At 38.8% G+C, this 22,961-nt stretch overlaps 1 protein-coding gene across 1 annotated transcript in view; it reads left to right on the top strand.

Annotated features, from left to right (window-relative positions):
• The window catches only part of LOC145978762 (UDP-glucuronosyltransferase 1-2-like), a 38,325-nt gene extending 23,902 nt beyond the window's left edge, over positions 1-14,423 (top strand). Inside the window, exons 4-5 of the mRNA XM_083111575.1 lie at positions 5,437-5,653; positions 14,051-14,423. Coding sequence (XP_082967701.1) covers positions 5,437-5,653; positions 14,051-14,423 — 590 coding nt within the window. The remainder of the gene's footprint in view (positions 1-5,436; positions 5,654-14,050) is intronic.
• Positions 14,424-22,961: the final 8,538 nt, after the last annotated feature.

The raw sequence follows: 22,961 nt of genomic DNA, 5'->3' as shown, positions 1-22,961 counted from the left end.
CGGGCAATACAAATGGGACACCTATATCCTAAAATGCTTGCTTCCTGCAAGGTGTTTTGTGTGTTGCCTAACTCTAAGGCGATATGTAGTGTATAGTAGCCAATTTTCAACGGCACGTTCTGACACCACCGTAGGGTTAGGCAATACACCTATCGCTATGCAGGGAAACGTGTATTTCTGGATATGCAGGGTGTCTCATAAGTAATGGCGCAAACTGACACAGATGGAAGTACACGATAATAGAAGCAAATAAGTCTCAGTAAACATGGGTCTGCAAACGAGCCGTTTTCGAGATAATCACGAATGTGTGGTTACAAGCCGCCACTGACTTCATTGTTTGTAAACGTCGTGCTAGTTGGTAAAATGCTAATAATACAGTAAGAAAAGTGACTCCCACAGTACGATTAGACTGTGTACTGATTGTATCCATCCTGTTTGATTACAACGCCACCTCTCGGAAATGTTCTCTTTTGTAAACAAAGAGCAAACCTTGGAACGCGCAAGGAGTAAAGCACTCGGTGTTTACAAAATGCAATCAGTTACGACTTCTAACCACACATTCGCACACATTATTAGCATTTTACCAACTAGGATGGCCTTTACAAGCAATGAAGTCAGTGGCGGCTTGTAATCACACATTTGCGATTATCTCGAAAACGGCTCGTTTGCAGACCCATGTTTACTGAAACTTTTATGCTTCTATTATCGTGTACTTTCACCTGTGTCAGTTTGCGCTATTACTTTTGAGACACCCTGTATGTGTCCCATTTTTATTACCGGTGACTGCACATAGTTTTTACATAATATGCTCCATTCCTCTAGTTTTCATTGAGAAATGCATGTAGGCCTATTTGAGAGACAAATATTCAAAACATTATGTCTCTAAAAATTAAATAACTTGTATCCGACTGTAACAGACCTTAGGCCTTTATTGAGCTTTCAGACCGAACCGACAAGCGACACCTGTCACTTGGAAACCAGCCTTGAAAAATAAATGCTCCCTTTCGAACAGAAGCCACACGACAAACTGCACGTGTCGATTGTCGCTTGCGTGTTTCTCGAACTGTTCCGCCTTCCCAATGGCTTCCATCGCGAGCGGTCTGTTCGATGGATGCTTTCCTATGGACAGAATGGCCCCGTGTCGCTTTCACTTCCGTATTAGGGAGAATTCACAACGAAGTGACAGGCGACGTGTGTCACTCAGGAACTACCCAATCAACAGCAGCGTTTCACATCGTAGCGACATGACAGGCCGTATTCGATTGGTGAAATCATTAGGCGAGATGTGTCGCCTGTCACATGTCGCTTCGGTGTGAAGCCGTCGTGTCGCATATCGACTAGGGAGCTTCCAGACTGAAGCGACACGCGACAAGCAAGACGTGTCTCGTGGAAACCGACCTTCAGAAATAAATAGAATCTTTCGAATCGAAGATACATGACAAGCTGCATGTGTCGCTTTTGCTTGCGTGTCGCTGAACTGGACCGTTTTCTCAATACCGTGTATCGTGTCGCCTCTGTCAATTGTTTGCGCACGCGCGATGAACGCTTGCTTATAGAATTCAAAGTTCCGTGTCGCTTACCTCTTCGGTGTGAAACCCTGGTGTCAATTTGGTCTGAAAACTCCCATAGACTGAAAGGTCCCCGGTCAATGGTCGCTTGTTATTTCGGTGTGAAACCAACGTGTGGCTTGTCGACTGTCGGTTCGATCTGAAAACTACCTTACTTTTACTTAATTTTGTTTTGTCGGGAAAATCACTTCAAAAATCAATATTCTGTTTGTACAGTCGTAGAAAGAAATACTTCCTCCATAATACTAGTGATATTAAGGCTCTATGGGGGAAGTACTATTTTCTCCATGACTGTACTCTGTTCTTCACCACAACCATATTTCTCGAATAATCAAACAGTAAAATGAGATATCAGGTCAGCAATTCAGATAGTGGTCCAGATGAAATTTCTTATAAATCCAGTCCAATCTAAAAAAAAAGTAAGTACAGGAATGAAAAAAACAATCTGATATTACGAGAAATATTATTACTGTATATATTTTAAGATTCTTAGGCCTACATATTTCTGCTTTTCACAGCACTTTCTTCAACATACTTTGCATGTTATGCATGTCCTTTCCTACATAAAAATTTAGGCCTTAGATATGTGCAATGTCATAAAAAGCACGACAGAAAAAGAATTTGTTTGTATACAAGAGGGTAGAGTAGAGATACATGAAGATTGGTCAGCATAATTAACAAAATAATAACAATAAAAAGGGGTGTTAACTTTTAGTGGCTAATAATATATTTCCTCGCCGTTTTGACGTTTTGACGTTTTTTTCCCCCCAAGTGAAAACTGTCAGGAATCCTTGCGAATGCTTAAGGTTTCAGCAAGGTGGGAACATGAGAATAGATAAGGGTTTCTCTTATTTTTAATATCATATTTTCATGTGACAAAAAAATAGGAGTTGGCCTCCTCTGCCTTCGGGCACGGAACTGAATTAATTACTTAATGCTTAACAAGTTTTAACAATCACACTAGAAATAAACAATGAACAAACAATTCTAGTTACAATAATTATGCATCAAAAGTTGAGGAAAAACATTATCTATTAGTAGTATATCTTTCGTTTAATTGTTATTATTTGTATTTTATATTGAAAATCAATATAATATATCAATTATGATGCATAATTTTGACAGAACATCACTCAGCAAATGTGAAATTTAATAGGGGAATAGACAAAGTAATACAAGTGAGTGTATTCTAGAGTTCTAGTATATATCAATTTCCTTCTTATCTTCCATTCACGGTTTCTTCTTATAATAACTGTCGCTTTTGTGATTCATTTAGCTACTTGCCTTATTTTGAAAAGGAAAGATAGCGCTTTTCATTTAACACATCCCTAATTCAAGAACATTAAAAAGGGAAAGTATTCTCTGAAGACTAAATTGCGTAAAGGTTCCATAACTCAACTCTTACTTTTATCCTATCTTAATGCACTTATAGGGGTATTCTTAACTTTCCCACTTCTCTCAGACGGTACATTGAAAAGGAGAAATCTATGTTTCCAAAATAGCGGCTTGAAGCAAACGTATTGTTTCGAAACGAGCCGATTCTCTCACGACCTGAACATCCTTTTTCCATTTGGTTCTTCACCCTTCGGCGATTGGACATCTCTTTTTCTCGGATGCTTCCACCAACAAGCAACACAGGCAAACATCAAGAGTTATACAAAAGTTATATAGCATATAGATCTAATATCGGAAGTCATTAAAAATTACTTCTTTGCTGCTAAGAAGATGCATGTTGATTCAGCCTTATATGTATCGACAATTTTCTTGCAGCATTTCCACTATCATATATTTGATCGTTGTATGTATTAATGAAATACTATACAGCTAAAAGTCACCGGACATCCAGTGATGTTCATTCCAAAGATACCAGCCAGGTAACAAATAAGATGCCTAACCTCCCTTCGCTATTATTACAGCATTTACTCTTCGGGGCAGGCTTTCTACTAAGTTCTGGTATATTACTGGTGGATTTTTTTCCATTTGTCCTGTAGCCTCGTGAATAGTTCATAGGTGTTTCTTCGGTCGAGTGGGTCTGGCACGCAAGCGACTCTCCAGTTCATCCCAAAGGTGTTCTATGGGGTTCCAGTCAGGGCTTTGAGCGGGCCAGCTGAGCACATTTACCTGATTGTCCTGAAACCACGATGGAATGAAACATGCTTTTTGAACAGGGGCATTATCGTGCTGAAAGAGAAAAAGGGCTCATTCAACTGTTGCCACGGTGGGGGCAGCATGCTATTGTCTAAAATGTCCTCATAAACACCACTGTTCATGTTGCCATTAATGGCCCGAACCCAAACCAGGAAAAACATCCCCAGTCCATGACACTACCGCCACGTTCACTTAGGTGCCCGGTGACTTTTGGCTATATGGTGTATTTTAGGTCGCTTATTTTATGGTTAAAAAATAAAATACAATTTAAGACACTGCGTTCTTGGAAATCACAGGATAACCAATACACCAGCAGTTCACTCCAATTTGGAGCTTATAACCCTTCATCATTATGTTTTCTCCAAGGAATTTGCTTTCGTATTCAATAATTAAAACCCGTCCATTCCTTCGAAAATTCTCTTCATAAAAATCCAAGTAACCCCTTGGTGTAATAGCCCTTCAAAGGCCAGAGCCTGCCTGCCAAGTGACAAGCAAATCGATTACCATCGTCGCTGTTTTATGACTTTCGAGATCGGACTCTGCTAATATCACCAAGATGCTGGGTCATCACTGAAAATTTGAAGCTCGCACCGGGGATCGAACGCGGGACAGCCCACATCAAAGTCGAGAGCGCTAACCATTAGGCTCGTAACTCTGATCTAGGCACGGGAAAATCATGTACTTAATCCAGCATTTATTATCAATAATTTAGGAAGAAAGTAGTTGGAAAATAATTATCATTTCTGCATATTCCCAGGAATGCATACACAAAATTGTATTAAATGCACTACGCTGAACTATTTTGAGGTTATATGTAGAATAACTTATCATTTTACAAGTTACAATTACAAAAGATAAATTTGCACATTTTATTTACTGTTCTGTTTGTAAACCTAATCCTAATTCAACAATTTATTATCATTGCAATTTATAGTATATGAATTAACCATATGATAATAATTGACAATTGTAAACTTCCAGGTAATTGTATTAATTTTAGATGCGTGAAGACATCCCAGAGTAAGTTCTTCATCACTCCTTGTAGTAGAGAAGGCTTTGCTGCTCTCTCTTGTGATATAAACATTGAGATAAATCACTATAATTATAAATATTATTTATTGTTTTGGATGGCCAAGTTAAGGCACAAACCTTTTTTTCCACTTAACCATCTCTACTTTACATTTTATAAATTGATTATAATAGCTAACAAAAACATTAAAATACCAAAGAAAAGAAAAAAAACACAAAAAAGGAAAAGAGCTGGTGTTACGTTTTTTGATGATATAGCATCTTATTTCAGGCTCGTGACAGAAAAGAAAGCGGAAGAAATAGCACATACACTGTAAGAAAAGTAAAAAAGAATACACGTAAAACATTAACACACACATAAGAAAAATACTCAAATTACCGAACAGTCAGTGGGTGTTGATACTACAAATTTACATCAAGAAAGGTTTCATTTTGTTGTATTTCCCTGTTTGCAGTACTGGTAAGTTGACTCCAGAAGATGATTTCTTAATTTTGATTTGATAAAATCAAATTTTGGTCGATAAAAGAAGAGTTTCTTATGAGATTATATTATTACACAATAATATAGATTATAATTTGCATCAACAAGGACTGAGATGAAATGAAAGTTTGTATAAACTTTCACATATGAAACATGGAATAATTTCCATCAACATATGTGTTTGCAATAAATTTATATAATCTTTCTCAGGTCATCCTAAGACGAAGCTATTCTTCAGTCACTGCGGCATGCATAGCATAATGGAAACAGTGTACCATGGAGTTCCTGTGGTAGGGATGCCTGTGTATGGTGACCAGGCGGACGTTGTTGAAATGATAAAGACCAGGGGCCTCGGGATAAGGCTAGAGAAAGATGCCTCAGCTGAGGATATCTATGGTGCCATGATAGAGGTACTTACAAATTACAGGTGTGTATTCATTTCATAGTTATTTTACTACTATTTTATCTACTTTTGAATTCTGGTTCCTTCACATATATCTAAAGCGTTCCAGCTTCGTTATGTCTTGTATACATGTACACGTATATGTACATACGTTCACACACACGGGGTAGATTTTTAATTGGGGTGAATGCAGTGGCGGCTGCTGATGGTTTATCCTGGGTGTTGCAATTCTATAGCGCGCAAATCAGAAAGATTGGAGGGGGGGTAGTGAGCAACTTTACGTGAGCTTAAATGCATGCAAAATAATAAAACAAATAATGTTTTTCAAATCATTAATAATACCAACTGATAAATTCAGTACTACTCACCCTATTTATATACGTATTTTGGTGGTAAGGTTAGTAAATTAAGTTAAGATTGGCCACAAAGGCAAATATTTATCATTGCACAACGTGGACATTTTTTTTGTTGCTTTACGGCACAGGGCAGTAAGTAAAATCCAAAGAACTGGTCTGCTGCTCTCTAACGGCGTATAAAAGAATTAGCATCCCAGCGCTTGTTGCAGGTGATCTGCAACGACCAGCAGACCGAAGCACGGGGTTAAGAAAAACAGGATTGAATCTCGCTGCTTTATCACATGCTGCAGAAATCAGGTTGTTGCACTGGCGTCTACTCATATAGTGCGAAATCTCGCAGGTTGCCTCCTTCTTTTTAACATATCATAATGGAATTAGCTTTTTTGAAACAATTAAGGGCAAAATTAGTTTATGTTCAATATATTTCATAGGAAAATAATGAGAAAAATACTAACAAAAAGTATGAAATTTCATGGTAAAATATCTGGTCGTTGTGCAACATTGCAACAATATCAGTAACCGCCCCTGGATGCATGGGAATTCGACTCTGTGGTTGCTAGTGTCTGCCATTGGGGGAAAACTAGCTTCCAAAACCTTTTGAATTGCAAGACACTTTGTATGTCGATAATCTAAAACCAGCAACAATGAAAAGCAGGTTCGTTGTTCCGAAGTGAGTGTATTCCACATTGACGTATTTATGTACGTAAGTGTTGGAGCAACACAATTATTTATTAGCGAAGAGAATGCACCCACAATTGAGATCTCATCTTAGTTATCAGTGCTAACATTACAGCGAAAAAGGCATCCCTTACGTTAAGAATGAGCTATATTCTTTCAACTTACACCAACTTTCACGTTCCACGTAAAATGCTTACTTTCTCACATTTCAAGATCGTCCTGCTGTCTGATTTGAAACTTGCGTTTGCACGTTCGAATTCAAAGAAATACCATTTTCCCCAGGCTTAAGACATGCAAACCATTAGAGGAAAAGGTCTAAATATGGGCCTCCCTTTTTATTTTGTCATTTTCGGAGGGAAAAAGTTAAAATATCAAGCACCTGCCTTTAAAATGCATAATCTCTGAAATATATACTTAAATGTAATAGCATGCTAAAGTATAGGGGCTATCCACGAGTAAACAAAAACATATCGAACGGCACAATCGATTTTCGAACTGTAGCACAACTACTTCCGGTTCACGGCGGCCGGGTAATTCAAGCGCGTACTTGTGGCATTTCTTCTCGTTTTATATACCGGATGAAATGGATCATATAAAAGCACTTGACGACGAGAAGAATAAGAGATATCAGAGCAAAGTAGAGGCCTTTGCATATCAATTGGATGAGCAACTAGGAAGTATTACGGCATTATTCCAAGATGAGATCCATTTGCTGATCGTCGTTTCATTGGCGATATTTGCGAGATGTACGGACATATAAAAAACGGGAAAAGGAGCTTCTTTTCTTCTTTCTTCAGTCAGGACGAGTGAGAGGGATGCGATAATGCACACTTGCTGGTTTCGTTCTCGTTTGAACGCAGAAATACAAAACGCTCATTGTTATTTTAAGTCAATTTTCTGCTATTTGTGTTAAACATGACGATGAAGATTAATAATAAACTGGAAAAATTAATGATGGGACAAACACAATGACACACCATTGCCTCACCATGGTGTTCAAACCTAGGACCTCTTCTCCATCAATGTTGATTTGATTGATTGAGTTGGTGTTTTAAGTCCACTTTGTGCACAGTAAGGCTAATCGGGACTGGACCTACAGTTTAAATTGGGACCCGAACCACAATATGCCTCCACCGGGAATCGAACCCGGAACCCCTTGATTACAAGGCGACGAGGCTACCACTGCGCCATCGGGGAGGCACTCTATCTATCAATGTTGAAAAGATTTCCATTGCAAAAGACGAAAATTAATAATAGTACCCGCACTTAATTTTCTGGCTACACAAAAAAATATTTCCTCTGGTTACACACACACACAAAAAAATCTGGTTACACAAAAATTTAATACAGTTCGTGTGTACTTCAAGAACTTAACGTGTAACCTATCTGGCCATGACCGAGCATCTTTTGAAAGGAAAAGTAATATTTTTGCTCATATCACTAAAACAGAGAGAAAATCGAGATTTGAATGATTTCTCTTCTACTTTTAATGAAGTGCAAGGGGTGCGGGACGCAAAATTTTTGGTAGGGAAGGAAACAGGACGTGGTATTTTTAAAGTCCTGACGTTCAAAACGGGAAAAATAATGTTATTTCCCGACTAAATTGGGAGATTATAGGAGCGGAAAATATTCAACATTACCCGATACTTAAAAAAAAAAAAAAAAAAAAAAAAAAAAAAAAAAAAAAAACCTCGGGTGATGATTTATTTTGCATTTCTGGAATAAAAACTGCTAATTTCAATAAATTTCGGACATTTAGTACAAAAAAATGTAGGGAATAAACTACTTTTAAACTATCATTTTTTCCGAAGTCTGGATCGGAATGTTTTTTTTTTCGTTTCGTTGTCATTACTGCGCCGTCTACGCCTGCTAATGGTCTTCCAATTTTCACGCTTGACAGCTTCAATGCAATAATTTGGCGCCTAGATCTCGAGGAAATGGATGAAGAGAGATCCATGAAAGATTATTTAGCACTGATCGTAGTTTAAATCCTCCTTGTACACACTCATTCGTTCCTTTCATACGTGACACAATCTCAGCTCCCTTTAGCGGCATGTTGTGAGCCTACGAACCGGAAGTTGTTGTGCTACAAGTATGGCGTCCGCGCGAAGGCACTTCCTTCCGGTGGATAGCCCCTATAGAAGGTCTCCATTTTTAAAAAAAAAAAAAAAAAAACAATTTCCAAAAAAATGGTAAAATGATGTATTTCAAAATTGTGGTCTAAATATGGGCGAAATATCACAAAAAGCTATTAAAATTTTTAAAAAACCAGCTATTTATAGCTAAAACATAATAAAATTCATATTTATGAATAATCTGTTGTTTTGAAAATCACGCTGAATGGGAAAAATCGAAATTAAGAAAAATATCCAAATATTTGTTGGAAATGTGATCTCAGCATTAGACCTCATGTCATAGCCCATATTTAGACCATCACGCTATTTTTCTTCTTCAATTTATTTTCGCTCTCTCTGGTACATATTTTACAAACAAATCATGGCATTATAAAAGCTCACATTTGTTTTATGTACCGCTAATATCATAACCTATACAAATGACAATTCAGAAAACTCTGAGTTAAAACATACCTGCATAAAGTTTTCGGAGGTCGCATTCTATAACAGAGTCCAAGGCCGAAACTAACCAGCACTTTCTCTTGCGAATTGGCGCCGCAACCTTTGTCCTTGACAGATAACCAGTTCAAATAGCCTCTGCCAGGCTGCAGCACCCGGGAGCGCTGATAACTCCAAAACCCATATTTAAACATTCGCCCATATTTAGACCTTCTCCTCTAATAACAATTTAACTTCTTGCAATGTGATATCGATATCATAATTTTGCCTGTAGTATTATATGGATGTGAAACTTGGTCCGTTATATTAAAATCGGAACATAAATTAAGAGTATTTGAAAATAACGTCCTTAGAAAGATATTTGGACTTAAGGGGTGAGGAAACAGGAGAGTGGAGAAGGTTACATAATTTAGAAGTGCATAATTTGTATTCATTTCCACATATTATATTAAATCAAGAAGACTTAGGTGGGCGGGCTATGTGGTACGAATGAGAGAGGAAAGTTTACAAGATTCTTGTTGGGAAACCTGATGGTAAGAGACCTGTAGGAAGGTCAAGACGAAGATGGAGGGATAAAGGTGAGATGGACCTAAAGGAAATCGGTAAGGATGGAAATGATTGGATTGATCTTGCCCAGGATAGATACAGATGGAAGGCTTGTGTTGCTGCAGCCATAAACCTTCGGGTTTAAAGAGGCTAGAGAGTTAGTTAGATATCGATATCATAGATTGAAAGAATAAAACGGAGAATTTCGCTTAAATCAACTTATAAAAAATATTAAATTAAGTGGATTGTACCCTGACGTGAAGCGTAAGAAACAGTATGAAAAACCCTGAAAGTTACAGTATAAACTGCAGTAGTGCAAGGAGTGAAAATATAAGTCCGTCAAATTCGTTCCCAAGCAGCATTAAATAAACAAACTTAACGAGAACCGAGTATTATTCCATCTCAACAACGAGACATTACGTCCGAAATGTTCATCTCGTATTTCTCTTTGACATCACTTTACTGAGATGTATACTCGAATACGCAGAATTGCAATGCTGCTTGGGTTGTCTATATGCCAGGCGCTTTTTGGTCAGAATCGAGGGATTGCTTCAGTGCTCTTTAATAGCACCTTTACAACTCAGAACTGTCCATGGCTGTACCAGTATATCGCCTCAACGATGGATTCTAAGTTAAAAATTCAAGCATATTAGATTGAGTATCGAAATATTTCCAACAAATTTCCTCCCTTCCAATTTTTTCGTCGTCGCCAGGTAATCAAGAAGTCCCGGATTAGACGCAGGGTGGAGGCACATATTCTCGATCGCTGACATTTTGGAGGTAATGTGATCAGCATAATGCTCCGGTCGCCTTTACCCTCCAGGATTACCCCCCCCCCCCCAAGTACGTACACATTGATTTCAGGTTGGGTGAGCCCCGGAGCCGCTTTATGCAGGGACTAGGCCGGTAAAGTTCCGACCTCAGAACACCCAGCCCACGAATCGAACCAGGGTCTCCCGCATGGCAGTCAGACACCCTACCAGCTAGATCACCTCTAGTTCCATATTGCAAAAAAATATTTTTCAGGAACTGACAGAGGATCAACAATGGATTTTTTGATAGCCAGTAGCCCACATAGACTAAAAATAGCACGAAAAATTGGTGTCTATAAAAATTACTTGCCTCAATACAATAACCGTTAATTTTGAAATACCGTCTACTTATATATAGACGCTCCGCAAAAAAGGCCTAATATTAGAGAGTCTATATATAGCTCTGCCGCAGTTAATGGATTAAAGGCAGTGACGTGTACTGAGGTGTAGCTAGTCTAGCAGAGATAGATCAATCAATCTCACATTTCGAATTATATTCAAATCACAATATTTATTGTCTTGTTAAAGCCACAGTTCATATGCAACAATTTATTTTCCACGCGCTTCTCGTCCATCGGTGGGATCCGTGGGCAAAACTGGCTGAATACTCTAACTCGCTTTTCCTCCGCCTGACCAGTTTCCAGGTAGAAACGGCCGCCCGAAGGAAAAAGGAAGATTTTTACCTCTACCTCCCTTGTCCCCTCGCCCCCCGCTGCAATGGTTGAAAGCCCAGGCTTTCAGGTCCCCTAGTCTATCTCCTATAGGACAGTTAGAAGATTGGTTTCTCATAGATTTTTTGTAAATCCTCTAAAGAACTCAGGGTAAAATTTTCTGCAGTACTTATGTTCTCTGTATTTACACAACCTTTCACACGTTGTACAATATGTATGTATAATATGGGATATAGTTTTATTATTTATGAAATGGGAACGTGTTATGTGCAGACAATAATATTATGCTTTCTTTCTTTTTCTTTTTTCAAGTATGGAATGTATAATGATTAAATTACAAATATGTGCTCGGGCTTTCTCTCACTCTCGTTTTAGTAGTGTTTTATTTAAATATACTACTCTTGGCCTCTAACAGTCATAAATACGGATGTATTTATTTGGGCATATTGTTCTTGGTTTGGTTTATTTTACTTCGCTTTTCTGCCACATTTGGTTATCGCGAAAATGAGGATGAGTGATGATATGATGAAATTGATGAAGGGACCTCATATGAACAATCCAGGCCAGGATTCGAACCCGTGATGAGTGCGCATTCTTGTCCTATATGTTGTACTCTGTAGTGAATAATGAAATAATTTGGAATGAAAAATGTATCTCAGAACTCAAAAAGCCAAATGAATATTATTGAAGAAACTACAAAAAAGTGTGGTTTGTTACCTGTTTTGTTTCTGTGCATAAAGTGTACTTAAAACACCAAATCAACCAACCGTGGGGGAGAGGTTATCACAGCGCGCTACGATACCAGGAGTTACGAGTTCGAACCCCTACCTGGGCGTGGGTGTTCTCTGTGTTTGTCCCTTTTTTATTTTTATCGTATCATCTTCGCAATTAACCAAATGTGACAAGAAAGCGACGCTAAGTAACAAAAATGAAATCAAATCATTGATTGACTGCTTGACTTGGTTTATTTTACTTCGCTTTTCAGCCACTTTTGGCTAATCGCGAAGATGATACGATAAAATTAATGAAGAGATACACTCAAAGAATACCCATGGCCAAGCCAAGATTTTGAACCCAGGATCTCTTTCTTAGTAGTCAAATCAAATCGTTTTTTTATTTTCGAATGTGGGTGGGGATTACGTGTACTTTTTTTTAGTACTCTTTCATCATTTTGCAATATTTTCCTGTTATTGACATTTTTTTTAGAAATAGGGGTGTGACCCACACCAACCCCACCCCCTTGAGCACGCCACTGACTATTACCTCAAGTGTCGACGTCACCGCACGTCACTGATTAAAGGACATAACTTCCACATGTCACAGCTGAAAGATAGGTCAACATGATAATAATAGGGAAAAGACAATAACATTTCTTACTTTCATGCAGCGTATTTAATTTTCTTGAAACCAAAATATATTATTTTTTATAAATAAATAAATATGCATTGACTTACATGGTAACTTTGCAAACCACTTCTATTATATTATACTATCCCAATGTACGAAAACTGAATTAGAACTGTGGAGCTAGGTGTGAAGGTATGATAATTGGCACCGCTAAAATAGACTCTTCCCAAATGAAATTGTAAATACTCCCCTGTTATAATTTGGCTGCCAAATGCAAGTACTGGAAATCTGATAGATATATGTTATCTACGTATTATTATTCTTATTCCAGTGGCTTCTTGCAAAGTTTTATTTTGGGATTTGTTGAAGGTAGCCTTGTCTGTGCTGACGCTTTAAAAGCAGTTTCTTTGTATATGATTCACGAAACATACAATAAAAATTATAACCCAAGAAATTTACAAGAAACAGTCTTTCTTCTTGCAGAGCATTAAATGTATTCAGCCAGAACAACATAAATATAAATTTGAAGGTAACAGACTGACGCAATTAGTAACGTATGAATTTGCATTTTCTGAATCAAAGTTAGTGAAATAGTATTTGATGAAAAAGTCCTCCTCCGTAGCCGAGCGGGTTAAGGCGTTCACTCGTCTTGAGATCGTTCGCTGCGGGACGGCGTAGGTTCGAATCCGGCTCTGGTCGGAATTTATTCGGCCTACGTATAGTGCCGGTGGCAACCCACCATCGTGAGGAAATTGGGAAGCTCCGAATGAGTGAGCGGCTGGGGGTTCGTCGGGCTGATCACCCGTCACCCCAATACTGGTCTGAGACCTCCACGCTATAACAGCTGACGGAGGAACAGTGTGGGAGGGAGACCAGCAGTCGGTAGGTAAGCCAAGGCCCTTCAAGGTGCTGTAGAGCTGTGGGTTATGTTATTTGATGAAAAAAGTATTTACAGACAAATTTTAAAGTTCTACAGAAACACATGGATTATATATTCGCAATCAAGATGTTCTCCTTTAAAACAACGTACAAAACATTGATTTTCACTGACATATAATTTTGACCATCAAGGTTGACATTTTTTTCTAGAATTGATTCATGACATGTCTTCAAGCCTTCGTGGATCCTCTCTGGGGGCCCGTGGACCACAGGTTAAGAACAATTGTTCTAGAATCTTTACTTCCTTCCATGCAATTTTCTTTAAACGGCATCACTCCCCTCTCTTCCTGAGTACTCCTCTTTTCTTTTGATTCCTTTGATATCTAAATCCCCAAACAATCCAACTTTTCCCACGTCGTGGTGTGTGCGTGACTATAAGAGACGGCACTACACTCCATTACACGATGAAACAAGCAACAGGATGTACGTCATCAGTATTTGTAAGTAATTGCACTTAGAAACATGCTTCGTTCTGACAATTTATATCTTATTTTTTCAGCTATCAGGAAAATGCCAGGAAATATAAAGCTCTTATTAGAGACCAGCCACAACACCCTATGGATCGAGCAGTGTGGTTCATAGAATACGTCATGCGACATCATGGAGCTGAGCATTTGAAACTGGGCAGTAGGCATCTCAATGTCTTTCAGCTCTATGGCCTTGACGTAATACCAGTCCTCATGCTTGGAGCAGCATTGCTCTTGTATGCCATCTATCGGTGCTTATTTTTACTACTAACGATTCTTAATACGGCCGTGAAGAGAACATGGAGAATCATCACACCAACAGTTGTGCCATCTGGTAGCGACATCTGGAAGGAGTTGGTCGAACTGACACCAGAGGATTTCCACATTTTGAAGAAGGAGTTGTAAATCTGTTATCATTTTTGTACAGTCATGGACACTTCTGGGTTGTAACAACCTTATATGTGATTATTACAACTCAGAAGTGTTCATGACTGTACCGTCGAAAGATTTTCAGAGACAAGTTTTGGTCATGTCTCGAAATTCGAACGAGACCGACAGGCACGTATTCAGAAATTCTTTTCGGGGGGGCTAAGCATTATTTTTTTTACAGGGGTATAGATAGAACCTCGCAAGGTTTAAGGTCGATGGTGGCCATTCAGTTCCAAAACGGGGGTGGCAAGAAAAGTTTGCTTTCTCTTGGTAGACAAAGGTTAGCATTAAAAAGCCATAGTACGGGGCTAAAAATGGAGAGCAACTGTCTCCTAAATCTGCCACTGTTTAAGCTGCTGTTTCTTTCCCTTCTTTTCATTTCCTTTTTCTCTTCTTTCAGAACGTGATATCGGGACATTTTTTATCACTCGACTCCTCTCTTGCAATGTACGAACGTTGTGTTTGTGCCGAAACGATCTCAGTATGTGTATGTGTGTCCGTTTCACGAAGCTGTTATGCAATGGACAATCCATTCGAATGTGTTGATCCTTTATGGTGTTCTCGCCTGCCTTCGAAACGTAACCTTAACAAAAATCCTAATTTTCCATCCTTGTGACTTGGATCTTCAAGATTTAGGAAGAATTCAGACCGAAGGCACACACACGTCGTTTACAATGAGTGACCCAATCAACAGAAACTTTTCACACGGCACGACAGACTGCACAAGCCTGTGTTCGATTTGTGAAATCCTCAAGCGACACGTATAGCTTGTAGCTTCGGTGTGAAACCTGGTGGGTCAATCTCCTTGTCACCTTGAAACGGCAGCTCGTGTTGACCACAGAAGAAAAATATCTTGTCAACCGGTGGGAATGTCCCTTAGTTTTATTATATCTCCATTTTCTGTGCTTGTTAATTAAACAGGCAACATCTTACGGTTGGGCATACACAAGAGATGTGCCATGCAGAAATTTTAATGAAAATGCTGACTCCATCAGGCATACCGTGCAATTGCTCTACAGCGACAGCAAAAGATCAAGCGAAGCCAAGGGTGACTCGGTAGCTCACTTGGTAGAACAAAGAATGGCACGGTATACGTCGGGCCGACCCCCCGACTATTCCAATACCGGTTGAAGATCTCCACGCTTAGAGGTGACGAATGAAAGCGTGGGAGGGAGACCGGCAGTCGGTAGGTACGCCTAGGCCCTTCATGGGCTGTTGCGCGACGGATTATTATTATTATATATGCCAGTGACCCTGGTTTTCGAGTCATGGTCGAGCTTGCTTTTTCCACTAAAATGTCCACATATGCAACATCTTCTTGCTTTCTCTTCTCGAAATTCATAAAATTTTCGGCCTTCATGGCTGCCCCTTTGTGGTAGTTAGTGTTTGAGTGTTTTTCCAAAACAGTTGACTTAACCCACGAAACTCTCGGACTGCATACACGAAACTTGGTCCGGTCACAAATAAATCGTCACTAAAAACTTAGATTTTCAGTCAATCTGTGCAGCTTATTTCCTTTTTTTTTAAAAAAAAAAAAATATATATATGCTCCAATGCCCATTACTCCTGAAATATTTACTTCGATCTCTTCGGCTCATGAGCCGAAACTAGCACTACACTGTCGGCAATGTCAATGTCAGCTTTCGACCCGAACTTGTACTAATAGTGGTAGACTTCAGCACTTTCCAGGAAAATGTGTCACTAGTCCTCTTCCCCCCAATCTCTACATCTTACAAAACTGTCAATGGACACTGACTGATCACTAATCGACTGTCACACTTACTCCAGATGTCTTATTGAATTATTCTGTTGTACAGACCAACTGTGAAATTGAATCCGCGTATTTATGTCCATATTAAATTCTGGAATGTTCCGCACTTTTTTTTGTAGTAATGCAATCGCCTGACTCATGGCGCTACCTTCAACAGTGCTTTGTTGTGCAACTTCCAAATGCTGACAAACCTTTAAATAATGCTCAAGTTCGTTGCGACAACGCCGAAAAAGGAAGAAAAGTTTACATACAATATTATCAATAACAGGGTTATCCTTCATGGTTCTAGAACATTCTCCGCCTTTCCTCGATAATTATATTTCTCCTTAAATTATAATCACAATATTCTATTTCACACACACAAGCCATAAACCTCATTTTATCTAGTGTAAATCGAAAAATTTCGGAGGGGGCTCGAGCCCCCCGAGCGCCCCTCTGGATACGTGCCTGGAGACCGAGACAGACACTACCAGTAGTGTGCCCAGGATTTTATTTTGGGGGGGATTGGATCACAGGCGTGCCCAAGATTTTTGTATGGGGGATATGACCGTAAGGGGTAGACTGTCTTCTTTTCTTATTAGTCAGTTCTATATTTTCCCATCTTTTCCTGCATTTTATGTTATTTTTAAGGAATATTGGGCCAAAGAATGAGGCAATGACCCCTACCAACATTCCCTGGGTATGGCATTAGACTAAACCTGGAGATTCGTATAGTATGTGCATGTGTGAGTGTTTTGTGACAAGGCATGATAGGCCGCACAAGCCTGCATTCTATTGGTGAAATCCTCAAGCAATACGTGTCCTCTGTCGCTTGTCTCTTCGATGTGAATTCTACCTAAAGCAAAACATTCACTGCGCACGCGCGATCACGAGACCGAGAGAAAACAGCCCAGTCCGACACGCAAGCGGCAAGCGACACGTGAAGCTTGTTGTGTCGCTTCCAGGGACGTAGCTAGGTTGATCAGTTTGGGGAGGGGGGGCCCAAACGTAAGATTTTTTCTATCAAACTATTATAAATTAACAAACTTTTTATACACCATATAGGCCTATGCTGTATACATACATTATATATGTGTGTATGGGTGTGTGTGTGTGTGTGTGTGTGTGTGTGTATATATATATATATATATATATATATATATATATATATATATATATATTTAATATATATATAGTCTTGAAAGAAAAGGAGCAAGGGCCTCCTCGGTGGCGCATGGTAGCATCGTCGCCTTGTAATCAAGGGGTTCCGGGTTCGATACCCGGTGAATGTTCATAGTGGTTCGGATCCCACTTTACACTGTAGATCCAATCCCGATTAGCATTACTGTGTATAAAGTGGACTTAAAACACCAACTCAATCAATCAATAAATTGGAAAGGAACATCATTTTCTTCTGTAGCCCCCAACAGTCTAATGATATACTCTCGCGAAATCCACAGACATTATTCGGGAAATTAAATGCAGAATGAACTCATTAGCTTAATGGCTGATACACCAAGAACAATGTTATTGGTCTTTAGATTTGTAAATTTGCTGGAAGAAAATTGAGAAGTAGATAAAACCCTTTTCCGTGGTTTTAGATATAAAGTGCTGGAACCATGTTTACAAGTATTGGCAAAAGTGCAAATATGAAATGTGTGCGCAATGAGTTCAAGCTAGGCATCTCATGTATACAGTTTATACCGGAATCGAATCCTGTATCTCTTAGTTCAAGGGCTGGCCCGAGTCTTCTATGGCATGTGATTGTTCTCTTGGAGAATGATGAATGATTTATGCACACGTCTAATTTCTTAAAATTAATCTTATTTGTGTGTGAAAAACTGAATATATGATGGCACTGGATAAAAAAAAGTTCCCACACGCTCAAATGATTACGCTCTCGTCTTTGGTTCGGCAGGTTCAACAAGGTTCAAGGTTCGATCCCTCGTGGTCAGGCCGGTAGCCAGAATTTGATTTCGGAAGGGGCTTATCCCTTATCGGCAGCTGCCATCTAAAGACGAAAAGGCTGGGGGGAGGAGTAAATGCGCTGAAGATGAATTTCTGGGTATATTGCAACTTACCATATACAAGATGTTTAATCCTGTTAATGAAGTAATATTGCGGGACAAAAAAGTGGGGAAAGGCAACTGTCCCCTTGCCTCCCCTAGTAATGGTCATCACTGGTAGCGACTAATGAGTAAATTTATCAATTTTAGTCAGAATTTTAATGCACAAAAATATGACATAATTCCCCTTCTTCTTGAGACATGATTGTAGTTTACTAATAGAAGTTGCTAATGTAAATATAGTTATTGGAGATCATTTGCTTTATTCATGTGTAATTACAGTTTTGCTCAGGGACTTTGGCCAAGGAAATTCTGTAAGGTAAGATCTGGAACTTCTCCGTCCAACAAATAGTAGGTCCAAATGCTTTAGAAAAATCTAATTTAATAACCCTCGCAGCCATTAATATAGAGATTCACATCTCCAAAGTTTTAAAAGTACAAAGAATAGTTATAAACGAAGTTTATATTATGTGTTACTGTGAATTAATGTATACTTTCTAGGAGAAATTTAGAGAACGTTTATCGTAATTTTTGTGATATTTATTTTTCTGAAGAGTTAAACCTGGCATGTCGATAAAATTTGTTCTTGTCTAAAGTTTGTTAATATTATGTTAACACATTGTCTTACAGAAATAAAGATTATTTTAATAATACATTTGTTCTATATGTTGATTTAACACATATTAGGCTAGACTGTACTTTTGACCGCATCTAGACATCTTAGAAAATTTCTCTCCTTTCTAAAAACCTCTATAATATTCCAAATTCTGGCCTTCCAGATGGCGTAGTGGTAACGTCATCGCCTTGTAATTAAGAAATCCAAGGTTGGACACTAGGTAGAGGCACGTTGTGGTTCGGGTACTACTTTGAACTGTAGGTCCAGTCCCGATTAGCCTCTCTGTGCATAAAGTGTACTTAAAAACAAGAATCCAACATTCAACAATGATATTCCAAGTTCTGAACAGTTACATCTGCTTAGAATTCATCTCAGAAAATTCATGCTAAATTTCGTCTGGCTTGCTTTTACTGTTTGGAAAATATGCTTAGCCACAAAACTATTGCGAGTATCTAGGTAAAAGCGGAAGCAAGCCACACGAAGATTGAGGTAAATGCTCACGAAGGAATTCTAAGCTGATGTGATATTTCATAATTTGGAATTTCATAGCAGTTTTTCGAATGAAGAGGATTAAAAACAAGAATCCAACATTCGTTTTTGCAAACGACTTTGCTGTGTCGTTCAAAGGTTCAACCGGTCATAAGTAAGGTAATTATGAAATAAATGCTTGAGGTAAACAAAAGATATGATGTTCATAGACATGTGTCAAGAAATGTATCGGGGTGTAAGTGGTCACCTTTGGGAAGACACGCAAATGTCAACCTTACTTGCACGTAGTACACCCTGACTGCATTTTGCAGACTGGCGACTGGCGAGGCTTTGGCGTCTGGACTCAAGGCCAGTATAATCTTCCTTGGCGCTCGTGTTGTGTCGTCCATATATGTTTGAGATTGTCCCTTCATTCATCCCAAATCATGATCACCCATCCTCATCTTCCCGATTAGCCAATAGTGGCAGAAAAGGAGAAGTAAAATAAACCAAATCAAACAATCAATCAGTCAAGAAATGTTTCCATTCAAAATTGAGAGAGGAGGCGAGAGGAGAGGAGACTGTCTTGTTTGAATTAAATAAAATGCTTTGAGATGCGTTTCAAAATAACTTCAGTGATAAACTTTATCAATACAAAATTATTTTTTGTTCACAATTTTACAAATAAAAAAAGAAATTCTTAAAAATCTGTACATACTGGAAAAAATTACCTAAATCTTCTTTGCTCTCTTTTCCTTATTGCTTCACACTTACCACTTAGGCAGTCTACATTTTTTCTTTCTAATCTTTCTTATTCTTAATCATCGATACAGACCCTCTCATCGCTCTCCTCCCTGAAAAAGGAACACAGATAACGGCATCAATAAGGTAGAATATCACAGATTTACGGAAACTGTAAGCAAATTCTAGTTTTACCTCTCGAAAATTAAATCATAATTATGCAAGTGGTACCATTCTGGCGAGGGACTTCCCATCTACAGTCCACACGATGAAAGAATAGACGTTCCGACTCCAAATGAAGGAGGGGTCTCTTTCATGATTTACCTGTCATAAATAACGCCTCGGCCAGTCAACGTGTGCTGTCCCTTCGCAGACGAAGCAAGAACGTCAGGAAGAGTAAAGACATTCCATAAAGTTACCCTGTTACTAAACCCTTGCGGCTGTTAAGTTTAGCAATACAAAACAAGATCAAATCGTCTTCATGGTAACGAACCTTCCTTGATTGGTTCAAGAGCCAGTACAGCCTCTTTCTACCCATCTCCAAAAGTGACAAATGTTCACGGGCACATCGGAGTTCTCGTCAAGAGAATATATTTAGCCTGCAATTAGTAGAGGAAGGAGGCCACGTAATTGGTCCTTACAGGGATGTGTTTCATACACGTCACGACAGGTACATGAAACAACGAGTAAAGTGAGCAAATTCCTCAAACCTTCCCGCGCTCTTTCACTATTGGAGGAACATACTATAAGTTTGCGACTACCAGATCAGGGATTGGATAGAGCACAGGGGCCTGGCTGAAAAAATTGAGTTGAGACCAGTCATTGTTGCAACTAGCAGCTATCATATCACCAAATTACTTTGACCAATGTCTGCTGTTTCTACCAGGCGTTGAGTGATCGTATTTTGTAGCATTCCAATACTTCTCTAAAACAGAAATGGTATTATCTATAATTACTTGATGTAAGCAGATACGCAAGCTGCGTAGAAAGGTAAGAAGGTACAATGACCGAAGGATTTAAAACTTTGAACTGTAACCCTTTTCAAAATTTTCATGCAATCATAAAATAAATATCAAAAGCTTGCAGATAAGATAATCTCAAGTTAGCTGATTATGTACAGCACAAGGTTTTGCTTGTACAAATACGTATATAGCCTATATGATATTTGCTGAACAATGAAATACATTTGATTGATTTCCTAACAACTGAAACGTAGAATTAGTTTATTTTACATAAAGAGAACCTTAGGAATCATTCTGTTATCGAAATGGAATCTGACCTGATCAAGGAACAGAAAACGAAGCGATTACTGTTCTATGGAATGAGTACTTAGCGTTTGTTAACTCAAACTCATTACAGATACTTAGGGAAATACAGTGGACTCTGTTTTTCTTTTAAAGTCCTCTTTATGAGTGGAGGCTAATCATCCTACCTAAAGTTCGAGTGGCAACAATGAATTACACATCGTTTAGTGGTTTCACTTCAGCACTTTTGAAGCCAGATGTTGTAACCCTTCTGCGTTCTTTTTTAGATCAAAAAACCACGAAATGCTTCACTGTACTTGCAATTTCGTCTAGAGAAAATCCAACATTTTTATTGTAGACAACGTTTATAAAATAACAAGAAATTAATCAACACACTGCACGTTCTGTTCCGCAGTGAATCAAGCATTATTGTGCTCCCAGCCATTAGCGTACTAAGGATTATTATTATTACTGTATCAAATTGTAAAGGTGCATATTACATAGATGCGTTCTAGGGGGAGCGGGATGCACGATAAATTATTTCGAAGTTACCATTTTTAAGCTTTATTTAAGTTGTTCAAAGACAAAAATGGTAATCGAGCATCATTTTAAGTAGAGGTTACATTTATCACTTTGCTCATTCCATAGTACCTTTCCGCTTTCATTTAAAAATTTGGATTTATCAAAATTTCTCAACTCTCTCCTGCGTACGCCAGTGCTGAAGGCAGAGTGACCGGAACAATGAAGAACTACGAGGAAACCTCATACAGTAGAGTGTAGATGATAACAAAAAAAAAAAAAAGAAAGAAAGAGAAGAAAATAACAAACAAAAACTTCGCTGCGTTGGAGGCGGCAGTACGCTTACGTAGAATAGCCAGAGGCGACACCTGTTATTCATACAATATTTCTACATCAATACAATACAATACAATCTGTTATTCATACAATAGCGTGACCTTGCTGCTCGAAAAACATTATGCAACATTCTGAAGCACAGCTGCGCAACCACAGGGGGGCAGGGGGCATTGTCCTTCCAACCTTGGAAGGAAATCAATTTTAGGAGGGGTACAGGGGGGCAAAGATTGACGGCCAAGGGCACCTTCAGGGAGGCACAGAGGGAATATTGCCCTCATCGATTTCAAATTTTATGCAATTAAAATTACATTTTGTAAAATTTTCTTGCTCGCAAGCCTCCTTTTATTAGGCTACTCTTTTACAAGTTCCGAGCCAGGCGCCGAACGATGTAAATGAAAAAAAATGTAAAAGGGAGAATGCAATGGTTCCCCCGTGAAATTATTTGCGGCCAGTGGCTCAACCACATGGGGGGGGGGGGGGTTTAGAGGCATTGCCTTCCCAACCTTGGACGGAAGCCAATTCTAGGGGGGGCAAACATTGAAATGAAGAAAAGCAAGGCTAGCAGAATCTAAGAGTAGCAGGACAAAATTATACTCAAGATGGAATTAGTTTTCATATATTTCTTGCATTTTTCTTCCAGACGGCCAAGAGCACCTGCAAGGGGGCACAAAGGGCTAATAAAAATACGTTTCGTAAAATGTTCTTGATCCCCCTCCCCTCCACCTCGATTTCAAATTTTAACCAAATAAAAATACCTTTCATAAAATGTTCTTG

This window comes from Lepisma saccharinum, chromosome 25 (assembly GCF_977018435.1).
Source record: "Lepisma saccharinum chromosome 25, izLepSacc3.1, whole genome shotgun sequence".
In the NCBI taxonomy this organism is placed as follows: Eukaryota; Metazoa; Arthropoda; class Insecta; order Zygentoma; family Lepismatidae; genus Lepisma; species Lepisma saccharinum.
The sequence above is the reverse complement of the archived record's forward strand: the minus strand, read 5'-3'. Positions and strand labels throughout refer to the sequence as shown.